Consider the following 16,155-nt stretch of genomic DNA (forward strand, 5'->3'; position numbering starts at 1 on the left):
GTTTTTGGATCTCTTCTTCCTTATTTCAAGGATGGGGATGATACTACAACTGACACTACAACAAAATGTGACAATGACCCTGAAATGGATGCACTCTCAGGACCATCCTTCCAAAGTAGGTCTCCATCTCTTCAAACTTCAGAGACTGTTTCTAGAGAAGGGCCACCCCCACCTCCTCCCCCCGGCCATGTGATTCTTTCACAGTAGAAATAATATCTTTTGTGTCTATTCATATGAATAAATAAGTCATTTAGAGTTAGAATTCTCTCTGAAAAGTATAAAACATTTCCTCTTTACCAATCCAATAAAATAGCATGTAATTCTTTTCTGTTATAATATAAATAGTGTCATTTGACTCTTCATTTAAATAGAGAGCTTCAGTGCTTTATGAGTTAATCATCAAAGTAAAATGCACTGGAATAAAACTATTGGCTGCAATCTCTTTTTCTTGTTACAGATTTCCCTGGATGTCTTTATCTTGAAGTATAGTGCAAAGAAACAATAATTAGAGTAAGTTGACCATAATGAATCATCCATAGACAGTCATTTACTATCTGTGACACTTAACTTTATCTGAGGGTTTGCCTGAACTTACAAGGTCTAGGCTACACTTCATTTTTTTTTCCTTTCCTTTGTTTAATGCTAATTATAGTGAGCTAGAAATTGATCTCCAACATTTTTTTTCTTTTGGATCAGTTACAGAATATGATGTAAGATAAAAGATTCTTTGAAAAAAAATTCCACTGAGAAATGAAAAGATGCTCTCTTGTAAGACTTTGTTACCTTAGAAGTACAATTTCATATTTCCTCCAGCCTTCACCAAAGTGCATCATTCTCCACTTGAAGTCTTATGTCCTTCTCATCACTCTCCCTCCTGAAATCCCTGTTCCTTCTACACAACTATCCCTAACCCCATGTACACACACACACACACACACAAACACACACACACACATATATATATATATATATATATATATCAACATAAATTAGCCTATTAGCCTTATTTCTAGTCTTACTCCATTGCTTCAGTAATTATATTAGATGTAGCTCTGAGTGACATCAAGTGAGTGACAGTACTCACACAGCAGAACACTAAGAGAAAACTCTGAAGTACAAATTTTTAGATAAAATAGATCAATAATGTTCTTTGGACTTTGTAAAGTTCTCTGAAATTCTGAGTCTGTAACTTAAGAGATACCTAGCTAATAAAGAACCCTGAAATATTAGTAGGAGATCTCACAAATATTAAATTATGCTTTCCTATGTGAAATAGCTGGTGTTGAAGTTACATACTTAATAATAAGCTACATGTTACTTGGGGGCTAATCAGGATAGTCATGGAAAATTAAATTTAAAGTACTGAATGATACACTTTTGCTCAGAAACATATCATGTGACAAAGGGAAGACTATCATCCAATTCTTCTATTCTGTACTGATTTCTTACTTAATCACTGAAATAGTGAGTAAAAGAATGGAAGCATATAGATCACTTATTAGTTCACACACCCAATAATAATATACTACTCTTATCACATAAATATAATTGAATAAAGTCAAAATACAAATGTACATAGTAAGCACCAAGGTGTGTAATGGCACAGACTCTCTACCCCCTGATATAAATGCATATATAACTAAATAAATATAAAAAGGGGTCCTAGAGGTGGTACAGTAGACATAGTGTTGCATCCTCAAGCATGATGTCTAAAATTCTTTTATTAACATTTATTTATTCCTTTTTGTTACCTTCATTGCTTTATTGTTGTTATTGATGTCATCATTGTTGGATAGGACAGAAAGAAATGGAGAGAGGAGGAGAAGATGACAAAACAATAATAATAACCACAACAATGATAAAACCACAAGGGTAAAAAATAGCCTCCAGGAGCAGTGGATTCATGGTGCAGGCACCAAGCCCCAGCAATAACCACAGAGGCCAAAAAGGAAGAAAGAAAGAAAGAAAAAAAGAAAGAAAAAGAGATAGAGAAAGAAAGAGAAAGAGAAAGAGAAAGAGAAAGGGAAGGGAGGGGAAGGGAAGGGAAGGGAAGGGAAGGGAAGGGAAGGGAAGGGAAGGGAAGGGAAGGGAAGGGAAGGGTAGGGTAGGGTGGGGAAGAAAAGGAAAGGAAAGGAAAGGAAAGGAAAGGAAAGGAAAGGAAAGGAAAGGAAAGGAAAGGAAAGGAAAGGAAAGGAAAGGAAGAAAGGGAGAGAGATACCACACTATTCCCTTATCCATGGAGCTTTTAAAAAAATTTTATTTATAAAATGGAAATATTGACAAGACTATAGGATAAGAAGGGTACATTTCCACATAATACCTACACCCAAAGCTCCATATGTCATCCCCTCCCCTGATAGCTTTCCTATTCTTTAACCCTCTGGGTCATTTAACCCAAGGTCATTGTGGGATGCAGAAAGTGGAAGGTCTGGCTTCTGTAATTGCTTCTCTGCTGAACATGGGCATTGACAGGATGATTCATATTCCCAGCCTGCATATCTCTTTCCTTAATGGGGGCAGGGCTCTGGGCAGGGGGCTTTCAAGGAGCTTTCTAGGTACTGCCATGTGGTGCTAGAACTTAAATCCAGAGCTTCATGCAGAGAAAGGTATGTGCTCTATTAGATGAGCTATCTCCCATCCTAGGATCTCTACTTTCTAAAAAAAAAAAGGATACTGAGGGGAAGAGAGATTGTGAAACTTGTCCAATATATAAGTGATTAAAGTCTAAGATTTAAATTCAGACAATCTGCCCTCTGAGTCTGTGTGTGCCTCCATGTTATACCCATTGCTATTTGTTCCCTAAGAAACCAGCAGACATACATAAGTCTGCCCTTTACTTCCATACTTCTGAAGGGAAGACCAGCAGATTCTCACCTTCTTAAAAGAAATATGACCCAGTTCCTTTGCAATCAAGTTTGGAATAGTTCAAAGAAACACACACTGACAGAGAGAGAACTAAGTAGACTCAGGTTCTCTTTTACTGTTTATAGAATATAAGGCATTCTGACCCCAAGCATAGGCTTCAAAACTGGTTTGGCACAAGCACTTCAAGGGAAAGTAAAAAGTGAAATCTGCACAAAAATGATGGGAAGAAGCAATTAAAAGATGGCTGCCTAGAGGACAAAATGAAATATATGCATATATAATAGGTACATGCCGAGACAATAAACTGAATCACAGAGGAGAAAAGCATAAGAAATTGAAAATAAAAATTTCTATCTAAGATAACATTAGAACCCAAAACAAAGAGTAAAAGAGTGAGGGGGGGTCAGGTTGCTTCAACCAAACACCCATCTGTTTTGGGATGTAACACTGATTTATCAATCAACGTGCAATTCCAAGACCTTACTCCTACCTCCTCTACAGACTCTCCCCTCTCTCCTCCTCCTAGCTAATAAAAAAATTAAATTAAATTAAATTAAAAATAAAGTAATAAAAAAAACTTTCCTTTCACTGCTCTTGAATTACAGCTCTTTTTCTTATGTTTTCTCTTTTCTCCCTCTTGTCTCTTTTTTCTTTTTTTATCATGTCATACACTTCTTCCTTTCTTCTTCTTTGCCTTTCTGAATTTGTGAATTATTTTGGGGAAGAAATCTGACTCAGAGTGGACTCTCTATGTGTGTACCTCTGCTCTAGTTCCCTTTCCCCTCTTGTTACCCCTAGAATATACAGTGGATAGTAGATTTGCATAACTGTCTATTCTTGCTATCCCTTCTTTTCTCTTTCTTCTTCACTGGGATTTGGTTACTATTTTTTCACGGACTGGAGACATTGTTTGGCTAACTGGTAGTGATTAAACTGCTTCAATACTTGCTTCAGTTGTTACTGTAATTCCTGAGGTTGGTGAGTGCAATTGTCATAAAGGTATTTAGTACAGTGTTGCTTGCATTCAAGACACAACAACTGAGAAACAACAGAGCATAAAAAAAGAAACACATAAGTCAAAAAAACGGGTAGATCAAAAACAAATAAAGCTGCTACTCCAATAAATGAAGACAAGAGCCCAGAAGAAACTACAAATCAGCCAGAAGTAACCATAGATAAGAAAAGTATGCAAGCAATAATAAACTTATTAATCATAGAAATGGAAACAACATTGGATGAAAGGAGTGGCAGTATTAGGGAAACAACAGTTGAGACCCCCAAGGAAAATACTGATTATCTTGAGGCAATTAGAGAACTGAAAGCTGAAATAGCTGTAATGAAGAAAGAAGCTGAGGCAAGGGAAAGCAGACTAACAGAAACAGAAAACAGAATTAGTCAGACAGAGGATGAGTTAGAGAAAACTAAGAAAGAGGCGAAAGAGCTCAAAAATATATTGAGAGACACTGAAAACAATAACAGAGAGATATGAGATGATCTCAAAAGAAGTAACATTCGTAAAATTGGCCTGCCAGAGGAAGAAAGAGAGGAAGGGGAAGTAGACATTCTAGAGGAAATAATACAAGAAAACTTCCCGCACTGAATAACAGAAAGGACATCAAGATTCAAGAGGCCCAGAGAGTTCCAAACAGAATCAACCAAGACCTGAAGACACCAAGACACATCATAGAAACAATGAGAAGGAGTAAGGATAAAGAAAGGATCCTAAAGGCTGTAAGAGAGAAACAAAAAGTCACATACAGGGGAAAACCCATAAGATTATCTGCAGACTTCTCCACTCAAACTATAAAAGCCCGAAGAGAATGGCAAGATATCTATTGAGCCCTGAATGAAAAAGGGTTTCAACCAAGGAGAATATATCCTGCTAGACTTTCATTCAAACTAGATGGAGGGATCAAAACCTTCTTAGACAAACAACAGTTAAAGGAGGCAACCATCACCAAACCGGCCCTGAAAGAGGTTCTAAAAGACCTTTTATAAACAAGAACATCACTATAATACTTTCAATATATCAGAGCAAACAAAAAAAATGTTTTGAACAATGGCACTACAATACATAAAACCCGTAATATCAATAAACATGAATGGCTTAAACTCACCCATCAAAAGGCACAGAGTGGGCAGATGGATCAGAAAATATAACCATAATATGCTGCTTGCAAGAATCCCACCTGTCACAACAAGATAAACACAGACTTAAAGTGAAAGGATGGAAAACTATTACACAGGCTAACGGACCACAAAAAAGGGCATGAACAACCATTCTCATCTCAGACACGATAGATTTTAAATTAAATAAAGTAATAAAAGATAGGCAAGGACATTACATAATGATTAGAGGATCAATCAGCCAAGAAGACTTAACAATTATTAACATCTATGCACCCAACGAGGGACCATCTAAATACATTAATCATCTACTGAAAGAATTTCAAAAATACATCAATAGTAATACAATAATAGTGGGAGACTTCAATACCCCACACTCACACTTAGACATATCTACAAAGCAGAGAACCAACAAAGATACAAGAGAATTGAATGAAGAGATTGACAGACTACACCTCTTGGACATTTTCAGAGTCCTTCACCCCAAAAAACTGGAATACACCTTCTTTTCAAATCCACATAACACATACTCAAGGACAGACCACATGTTAAGCCACAAAGACAACATCAATAAATTCAAGAGCATCGAAATCATCCCAAGTATCTTCTCAGACCACAGTGGAGTAAAACTAACATTTAACAACAAAGAGAAAATTATTAAAAGTCACAGAACTTGGAAACTAAACAAAATACTCCTTAAGAACCACTGGGTCAGAGATTCACTCAAGCAGGAAATTCACAAGTTCCTGGAAACAAATGAAAATGAAGACACAACCTATCAAAATATTTGGGACACAGCTAAAGCAATACTGAGAGGGAAACTTATAGCCATACAATCACTTATTAAACACCAAGAAGGAGTTCAAATGAACGACCTTACTGCACACCTCAAGAACTTAGAGGAAGAGGAACAAAGGAACCCCAAAGCAACCAGAAAGACAGAAATCACTAAAGTTAGAGCAGAAATAAACAACATCGAAAATAAAAGAGCCATACAAAAGATCAATGAAGCCAAATGTTGGTTCTTTGAAAGATTAAACAAAATTGACAAACCCCTAGCCAGACTCACCAAACAAAAAAGAGAGAAGACTCAAATTAATAGAATTGTAAACGATGCAGGAGATATCACAACTGACACCACAGAAATCCAGAGAATCCTGCGTAACTTCTATAAAGAACTATACGCCACCAAGCTAGAGAATCTGGAAGAAAAGGAACAATTCCTAGAAGCATAAGCCCTTCCAAAACTGAACCAAGAAGAACTACAAAATCTAAATGCACCAATGACAGACAAAGAAATTGAAACCATTATTAAGAATCTCCCCAACAACAAAAGGCCTGGACCAGATGGCTTCACAAACGAATTCTACAAAACTTTCAGGAAACAGTTAGTATCCATACTTCTGAAGCTTTTCCATAAGATTGAAGAAACAGAAATACTCCCTTCTACCTTTTATGAAGCCAACATCACCCTGATACCAAAAGCTGATAGGGACAGAACAAAATTGAAAACTACAGACCAATATCTCTGATGAACATAGATGCCAAAATATTAAACAAGATCTTGGCCAACCGGATACAGCAACATATCAAAAAGATTGTTCATCACGACCAAGTAGGATTCATCCCAGGAATGCAAGGCTGGTTCAGCATCCATAAGACAATCAATGTCATTCACCACATCAATAAAAGCAAAGCCAAAAACCACATGATTATCTCAATAGATGCAGAGAAAGCCTTTGACAAAATCCAACACCCATTCATGCTCAAAACTCTACAAAAAATGGGAATAGATGGGAAATTCCTCAAGATAGTGGAGTCTATATATAGCAAACCTACAGCCAACATCATACTCAATGGACAGAAGCTGAAAGCATTCCCCCTCAGATTGGGGACTAGACAGGGCTGTCCACTGTCACCGTTACTCTTCAACATAGTATTGGAAGTTCTTGCCATAGCAATCAGGCAAGAGAAAGAAATCAAAGGAATACAGATTGGAAGGGAAGAAGTCAAGCTCTCACTATTTGCAGATGATATGATAGTATACATAGAAAAACCTAAAGAATCCAGCAGAAAACTACTGGAAGTTATTAGGCAATATAGCAAGGTATCAGGCTACAAAATCAATGTACAAAAATCAGTGGCATTTCTTTATGCAAACACTAAAACTGAAGAAGAAGACATCCAGAAATCACTCTCACTTACTGTTTCAGCAAAATCAAATACCTAGGAATAAAGTTGACCAAAGAAGTGAAAGACATGTCTGATGAAAACTATGTGTCGCTACTCAAGGAAATAGAAACTGATACCAAGAAATTGAAAGATATCCCATGCTCATGGATTGGAAGAATAAATATCATCAAAATGAATATTCTCCCCAGAGCCACATACAAATTTAATGCAATACCCATCAAAGTTCCACCAAGCTTCTTTAAGAGAATAGAACAAACACTACATTTATCTGGAACCTGAAAACACCTAGAATTGCCAAAACCACCTTGAGGAAAAGAAACAGAAATGGAGGCATCACACTCCCAGACCTTAAACTATATTATAAAGCCATCATCATCAAAACAGCATGGTACTGGCACAAAAATAGGCACACAGACCAGTGCAACAGAATTGAAAGCCCAGAAATAAATACCCATACCTATGGACATCTAATCTTTGATAGGGGGCCCAAAGGATTAAATGGAAAAAGGAGGTTCTCCTCAATAAATGGTGCTGGGAAAACTGGGTTGTAACATGCAGAAGAATGAAATTGAACCACTTTATCTCACCAGAAACAAAAACCAACTCCAAATGGATCAAAGACCTAGATGTCAGACCAGAAACAATCAAATACTTAGAGGAAAACAATGGTAAAACAGTTTCCCACCTACTCCTCAAGGACATCTTTGATGAATCAAACCCAATTGCAAGGAAGACTAAAGAAGAAACAAACCAATGGGACTACGTCAAATTGAAACGTTTCCGCACATCCAAAGAAACTATCACAAAAATAAAGAGACCCCTCACAGAATGGGAGGAGAACTTCACATGCCATACATCAGACAAGAAACTAATCACCAAAATATATAAAGAGCTCAGCAAACTTAGCACCAAAAAAGCAAATGACCCCATCCAAAAATGGGCAGAGGATATGAACAAAACATTCACTACAGAGGAGATCCAAAAGGCTAACAATGAAAAACTGCTGCAGGTCACTGATAGTCAGAGAAATGCAAATTAAGACAACACTAAGATACCACCTCACTCCTGTAAGAATGGCATACATCAAAAAGGACAGAAGCAACAAATGCTGGAGAGGTTGTGGGGACAGAGGAACCCTTTTACATTGATGGTGGGAATGTAAATTGATACAGCCTCTCTGGAGAGCAGTCTGGAAAACTCTCAGAAGGCTAGACATGGTCCTTCCATATGATCCAGTAATTCCTCTCCTCGGGTTATACCCCAAGGACTCCATAATACCCAACAAAAAAGAGGTGTGTACTCCTATGTTCATAGCAGCACAATTCATAATAGCTAAAACCTGGAAGCAACCCAGGTGCCCAACAACAGATGAGTGGCTGAGAAAGCTGTGGTATATATACACAACGGAATACTATGCAGCTATCAAGAACAATGCACCCACCTTCTCTGACCCATCTTGGACAGAGCTAGAAGGAATTATGTTAAGTGAGCTAAGTCAGAAAGATAAAGATGAGTATGGGATGATCCCACTCATCAACAGAAGTTGAGGAAGAAGATCTGAAAGGGAAACTAAAAGCAGGACCTGACCAAATTGTAAGTAGGGCACCAAAGTAAAAGCCCTGTGGCGAGGGGTAGACATGCAGCTTCCTGGGCCAGTGGGGTGTGGGAGTGGGTGGGAGGGATGGGTCACAGTCTTTTGGTGGTGGGAATGGTGTTAATGTACACTCCTAGTAAAATGTAGTCATATAAATCACTAGTTAATTAATATGAGGTGGAAAATTAATTGTATGTCTCGAAGTTTTTCAAAACACTAACTGAATCTTTTTAATATATAGGCTGTGTAATTGATATGCAGACTCTCTCAAAATCCTATTCCAAGTAGATCAGAAGCAACCAATAGCACAGCTATATACAAGATACTGGGTACTATACAGCAAACCCTAACAAAAGGACTTTTCAAAGTTAACCCAATTACCAAATAATGTGACGATAACATTAACTATCGATTGTCTTTTTGAACCCTAAGACAGCAGGAACCTCCCATCTCCACTATAGAGCCTCTACTTCCCTCAGTCCTGGATCCTTGGATAGGGCCCACTTTCCTGTATGCCCTCCCAATCCATATCAAATAATATTGCATCTGCCAATCACAACCTAAACAACACAACGATGGCCACCTCAACATGCTTCACTTCAGACTGTGTCCACAGACTTCATGTGTGGAATGACAACCCTTCAGCTTCATTACTTGGGTGAGACCTTTCCTTTCATAGTTGGATCGACCTTCTCGTGGTGCATCCCGTGAGTACCGATTCATTGGGGAAACTGATGATCCTTCCTAGCCAACTGAATCCACATGGATCCCAGTCACTTTCAAAGCCAGCAACAAGCAGCTCCTGACAGCCTTCAACCTGATGCTGTTGACTGGCTATGGAAGAAGGGAAAACGCTAGAAGAAGAATAGTATACTCTAATTCCATCTCAGGTGGTTCACTTTCTAAGAAAGTCCCAAACCTAGATATACACTAGTTTCTGTGAGAGAGAGCATATGTTTACACGTATCCATAAACTACCGCAAAATATATACCTGAAAGCAGAAGTACAATAGAGTTTACAGTGAGTAGGCCCCTAACACTTCCTCTCCACTATTCCAAGCTTTGGGTCCATGATTGCTCAACAATTTGTTTGGCTTTGTATGTTAACTTTCTTTTCAGTCACCAGGTTCCAGATGTCATCAGGATGCCGGCCAGGCTTCCCTGGACTGAAGACCCCACCAATGTGTCCTGGAGCTCCGCTTGCCCAGAGACCCACACTACTAGGGAAAGAGAGAGGCAGACTGGGAGTATGGACCAACCAGTCAATGCCCATGTTCAGTGGGGAAGCAATTACAGAAGCCAGACCTTCCACCTTCTACAACCCACAATAACCCTGGGTCCATGCTCCCAGAGGGATAGAGAATGTGAAAGCTATCAGGGGAGGGGGTGGGGTATGGAGATTGGGTGGTGAGAATTGTGTGGAGTTGTACCCCTCCTACCCTATGGTTTTGTTAATTAATCCTTTCTTTAAAAAAAATTAAAAAAAATAATTCTATTTTAAATTTCTGGAGTTCCCTATTTACTGTTTTCCATAAAGGTTTTTACTAATTTACATTATTAACATTAAGTGTACAAGAGTTCCCTTTTCTTTAAATCTACACTTACACGTGTTATTCTAAATTTTAAACACAGCCATTTTAACAGGTGTGTTGTTTACTTGTATTTCCCTGATAATTAATGACATGTTTTCATGTTTCTATTGGTTATTTGATGTCTTCTCTGAGATGTGTCAAGAGACATTTCTTTGTCCTTTAGGAAGCTCTAAACTGTTCTCTCCCTCTGTCTCTCTTTTTTGCTACTGAGTTGAGTTGCTTACATATATTGGGATTAACTAAGGACTACAACTTGTTATTCAGTTTGTAAGAAGTAATTACTAGAAAATGCTGTAGAAGAATTAATTCAGAAATGTGGCACTAAATTCAGCATTCATCTTAGTCATCACTATAAGAAAGTAGAAGTGACTTGGAAATTAACTTCACAAAGTCATTTAAGCTCTGTCTCTAGTGGGTGAAATGCATAAGAATGAACGTCTAAAAAGGACAGATCTGGGGAAGTAACCTATTTTGCCCTAAAATATCTCAAATGTTTAGGTAGATTAATAAATTTGGGGAAGAGAGGAGCTAGAGAGCTAAGGGAGAGGTTATAATGATGTCTGTAGGTGTTAAAAATAGAGCCTAGACATACATTACTGCTTTGGAAAAAAAATTTAAAAAACCAAGTTTCATTTACTAGCAATATATTATATCCAAGTTGCTTAAGAAACTTAATCTTGGGCTAGATGGTTTTGTACCTGGTTAAGTGCATGTGATACCAAGAGGAGTGACCCAGGGTCAAGTCCCCAATTCACACATGCTAGGGGAAAAACAGGTATATCTATGTCTTCTCCTTTTTCTTCCCCTTCCTTCTCAATCTCTCTCTGCCCTATCAAATAAGTATGTAAATAAGTGAAGTTTAAATAAAACTTAAAAAAAACCTAGTCTATATAAAAACTATAGTAGAATTTACACCTTTTGATAGGTTCAGACTATTGTGAAAATGAGTAAAATAATAATGAAGCACTTCATGCATTGTTAACAGCCCAGATTAACCACTGTTCAAATGCTTTTATTTTAAGCCATCAAGACTTGAACATTCCTTTGTATTCACTGAAAAAACTACTGGGGTATTGGGTAAGGGGAGGAATTGAACATATCATTTTAAAAAATGAATGAAAACATAGATACCTTTTATTCTATTCTTTCCAAATCAAATCATGTGACATCAAAACTAATTAATAAAAGCAGTGATGCTCTAGAAATAGTTGGTTAAAGAAAAATATACAATTTTCTATACAGAAGCACTGATTTGTTATTGGGTTGCAATAGGAGTAGGGTGCCAAGGGTAATGTATATTTACAACATTTTACTCAGTATAAGACCAAACATATGTAGTCCCTTTTTTGAAATCTTCTATAAAAGAGCTATCAACATGTCAACGGTTCCATATAAGAGAAAAAGTTAAGAGAGTCGGGACTTTATTAATATCATAAAAGGTAAATCTTGGCAAAACATGATTGGTTCAGAAATATTTGAAAAACATATTTAAAGTAACCTACTTATTTGTCAGAGGATATAACTGGGAATAATAAATAATGACCGATAAACATATTTTGGATTAATATCTGGAAAGAGTAGAGTAGAGAAGTACATGAGACTGAGAGCCAGAACCCCCAAATTCAAGCACTAGCTCTTCTATTTATCAGCTCAGCTCTCTGACTGTAGGAACGTACCTTAAACTCACAGAGTCAAAAAGCCTTCATCTATAAGGTATCAAAACTTCATACTAATCGTGTGAGAAAGCATGTATAAATGTTTTGAGACTTTTCAGTAATTTTTAAATAGAAATAACAACACTAAGTTATACAAAAGGGGGTGTTCCATTGAAAATGTTCAGACAAAGCTGACCAATTGTCACTGCAGGGGCTCCTTTTCTTGAGGACCAACAAGACTACACCAGATTTGAAAGAGAAGATAACTGTTTCAGTGACAAGTAGTATTCACTTGTTTCACAGTCATTATCTCAAAGGCAGCTTACTTTAATGAGAAGACAGTTACAAAGAGTCACTAATAACCATAATTTATTAGATAAAGAATATTGCCAATACAACAGTCTTTAGGGAATTCATGATTGGGCTGAAACTCCACAAAGATATTTATCAACTCACTCCTGCCAAAGATCAGCTTAACTAACAACCATAAAGGATGGGCAAAAAGTTCTAGATCAAATTTCAGTTAATTCACTTCACCCAAGCCAGTGCTCTCTACATTAAAAATATGTAGAATTTTCTGAACTATAAAAGCTCTGTCAAATTCTAAAATTTTAGTCATCAGATAGTTGATTATCTCCTTATGTCCACCTGCTGGCTATAATTTGGGTTTATTTTTATTTGTGTTCAGAAATAAGTACCGTCTGAGTTAGAGATACCTTCCAGTTGTTCCAAGTTTACTTACCCTCTGACCTTCTTTTCCTGGTGGACCTTGGGGGCCTTGCATCCTCTGAGAATACTGTGAGGAAGGAAGAACACATGTTAAACATATTGTTTCATGTACACCTGCCTCAAAAAAAAAAAAAAAAAAGTAATATCGACTTTGTTGATTAAAACTCTTGAAGGAATTGAGTTATTTATTATAAAACTAGAAACTACATAATAGTGTCAGTACTAGTGAATTGATCTTCCTTAGTTTATTTTTGTAATTAATTTTGGAAAAGAAAAACAAAGACAATTTCAATCTTGATGTGAGATCAAGTATGTACCCTGTGAAGACTAACATGTAATCAGAACCATGTGTTTTTCTGACTTATTTTGCTTAACATTACAGCTCTAGTTCCATTCATGTGAGTATGAGCTAATACTTTCATTTAGTTGAATAAAATTCCATTGCATGTACTCTATCTTGACTCACTAATCTGGTATTAGGCACTTGGGCTGCTTTCATGTCCTAACTACTGTTAGTACTATTGCAATGAACATAGGAGTACATATACATTTTTGAATAATTACATTTTTGTTCATCAGATAAATAACTAGGAATAGGATTGCTGGATCATATGGTAGATCTATGTTTAGTATTTTAGGAAATATTGACAGTTTTCCATAGAAACTGAACCAATTTACATTTTCAGTAGCAGTGTAGAAGTGTTCATTTTTCTCCATGCCAGTACTTGTTTCTGAAGCTATTAATAAGCTACTCATAGATGAGATATCTCATTGTCACATTAATTTGCATTTCCCTAACAATGAGCATTTTTTTTCATGTGGTCACCTGAAAATGCTATGTGCATATTTATATCTTCTTTAGTGAAGTGTCTGTTTCTTTTTCACATTTCCTTTCTTTCTTTTTTTTTTTTGGCCACCTCTGAGACAGAGAGGTGAAGAGGAAGTAGGAAAGAAACCATAGTAGTCCCAATTTTCTTTCAATATGGTGGAGATTGGGGTCAAACCTACGTGCAGCACACTGCAAAATAGCAAGCAAACTATTCTAGCAAGCTATTTTGACAGGCTTTATCTCTCCTTATTTTTTGGTGGCATCTTTTTTCTTTGATATTGTTAGCTTGCTGAGGTCTTTAATTAATTTTTAAAATTTTTTATCATCTTTATTTATTGGATAGAGAAAACCAGAAATTGAGAGGAGGAGGGACGATAGAGGGAGAGAGACAGAGTGACACCTGCAGACTTGCTTCACCACCCACAAAGCTTTCCCCTTGCAAGTGGGGACTGAAGGCTCGAACTTGGATCCTTGTGCACTGTTACATGTGTGCTCAACCAGATGTACCACCACCCAGCCCCTGAGCTTGCTGAGTTCTTTATGTATTTTTGAATATTAACCTTCTATCAGATGTGTGTTAAATGTTTTGATGCCCATCCAAATGCTGAGGGTTTTCCAGTATTATTGAACATGAGTTACTACACATACATATCCTCCAAATAATCACTACTTTTGAGTCATATCTAATGAAAAAATTAAACTTCCTTTATTAGTTAAAGAAATTATATAACACAAGCCCATGTAATACAAAAACTTTAAATTTAATTTGGAATGTACTCAGTGGATGACAGAAATTTTATGAGAATCTGTGGTATGTAAAGTCCAGAGTTTGATATGGTAAACTAGCACATATAACCTTAATATGTATTCTAGATGTTTAAGAATCTGAATTTCCTGTCCAACATAAAGAAGTCTAGGATCTACAGAGGAATTTGATGGGAAAAAAAAAGGGAACTGTGGAAAAGTCATATTTCTTACTAAACCAATATGAAAATTAATTCTTTAGTAGACTGCCAGTCCCTGTTCAGGGCGCCATTTGCTGGTCTAGCTTCACGGGCAGGAGACAGATGACCAGGGACTCATGGCTGAGCTGGGAATGCAGTTCAATCTTTATTGACGAGCGGTGATGTAGTTCAACAATCTAATCTCTTCTAATTCCTCTTCATTAGAAAGCCCTATCTTTTATATCTCCTGAGGCAGAAGTGTCAGGAAGAGGAAGTACGTAGGATAGGGGGTGGGGAGAAGGAAAATATCAGCTAACCAGTGGGATTAAACCAATGAAAACAATGATTATGTAAATAGACTAGAGTCAAGCAATGCAACAGAAGGGGTCTTAGAAGAAGCAGAATTTAAAAGCATACCAACAGTAGACTATTATTTTTTAAAAAGAAATTATAGATACTGCTAAGCTCCAGCTTACTGAACTTTAGTAGAGTTCACCATTCTTTTCAGAAACCCTGTGACAATTCCTTCTGTAATTTTTTTAACTGATAAAGAGAGACTGAGTAGTTCTCTGGTGATTGTTGTGGTATCCAGGATGGAATCCAGGGCCTCATGCATTCAAGGAATGTGCTCTATAACCAAGTCTCACAATTATTTTTCATCCTTTAGTCTTCTCCTAATTGACTGTAGATTCTAGAGGACAAAAGCATTTTATTTTTCTAACTGTATCACACTTATATGGAATTTGATAAATTGTAGAAAATGGATCATGAGGAAGAAACCACTAGGTGATGGTGGTGGTGAGAAACTGGTTTCTGTTCTACATATAATCATGTATATTTTTAAAACGTGGATTCAAAATGTAGATACCAGTTTGTAGATCCTTCTTTTAGGCCTTCTTTCCTTATTTAAAAAATATTTATTTATATATTTATTTTTATGGGGGGGAAAAGAGTGAGAGTGAGAGCAAGAGAAATATCTAAGCATCATACAGCTCTAACTTGTAATGGTGCCAGAAATTCAACTTGGGGTTTCTGTGGCCTCAAGTATGCAAATCTCACCCTCTAAAACACTGTGTTATCCCCTTTCTTCCATTCTCTTTATTTTTGAAATGATAATTTCATTCTCTGATGTTGAAGAGTAAAACTGCCTTACATCTCACTGAAGAATTAACTATTTAACTAATTAACTATTTAACACAAATACCATCATCTCCATTATACTGCTTGACAGTTTACAGATTTATTTTTGAGTTATAGACATATTTTATAGTATTTCTGTGCACATGACGTATTTGTGCAATCTATTTGTCTCCTTCGGACTAAACTCCGAGAGAATAATGCTTATCCAATTTCCTGCTTTCCCCATTCACTTAGCTTTCAATAAAATGACTATTAATTTTTTTATTTAATTTTTTATTTACAAAAAGGAAACACTGACTAAACCATAGGCTAAGAGGGGTACAACGTCACACGATTCCCACCAGCAGAACTCTGTATCCCATCCTCTCCCCTGACAGCTTTCCAATTCTTTAACCATCTTGAGTATGGACCCAAGGAAAATGACTATTAATTAACTAATGTATTTAAGGAGGCCAGGCAGTGGTATACATTGTAGAGAACATATGTT

The 16,155-nt window shown here is 36.7% G+C and overlaps 1 protein-coding gene across 1 annotated transcript in view; it reads right to left on the minus strand.

The window, feature by feature from the left end:
* Positions 1 to 16,155, minus strand: part of COL19A1 (collagen type XIX alpha 1 chain) — a 388,031-nt gene that overhangs the window by 178,581 nt on the left and 193,295 nt on the right. Inside the window, exon 15 of the mRNA XM_060190822.1 lies at positions 12,769 to 12,822. Within this exon, the coding sequence (XP_060046805.1) occupies positions 12,769 to 12,822 (54 nt within the window). The remainder of the gene's footprint in view (positions 1 to 12,768; positions 12,823 to 16,155) is intronic.

This window comes from Erinaceus europaeus, chromosome 4 (genome assembly GCF_950295315.1).
Source record: "Erinaceus europaeus chromosome 4, mEriEur2.1, whole genome shotgun sequence".
Lineage (NCBI taxonomy): Eukaryota > Metazoa > Chordata > Mammalia > Eulipotyphla > Erinaceidae > Erinaceus > Erinaceus europaeus.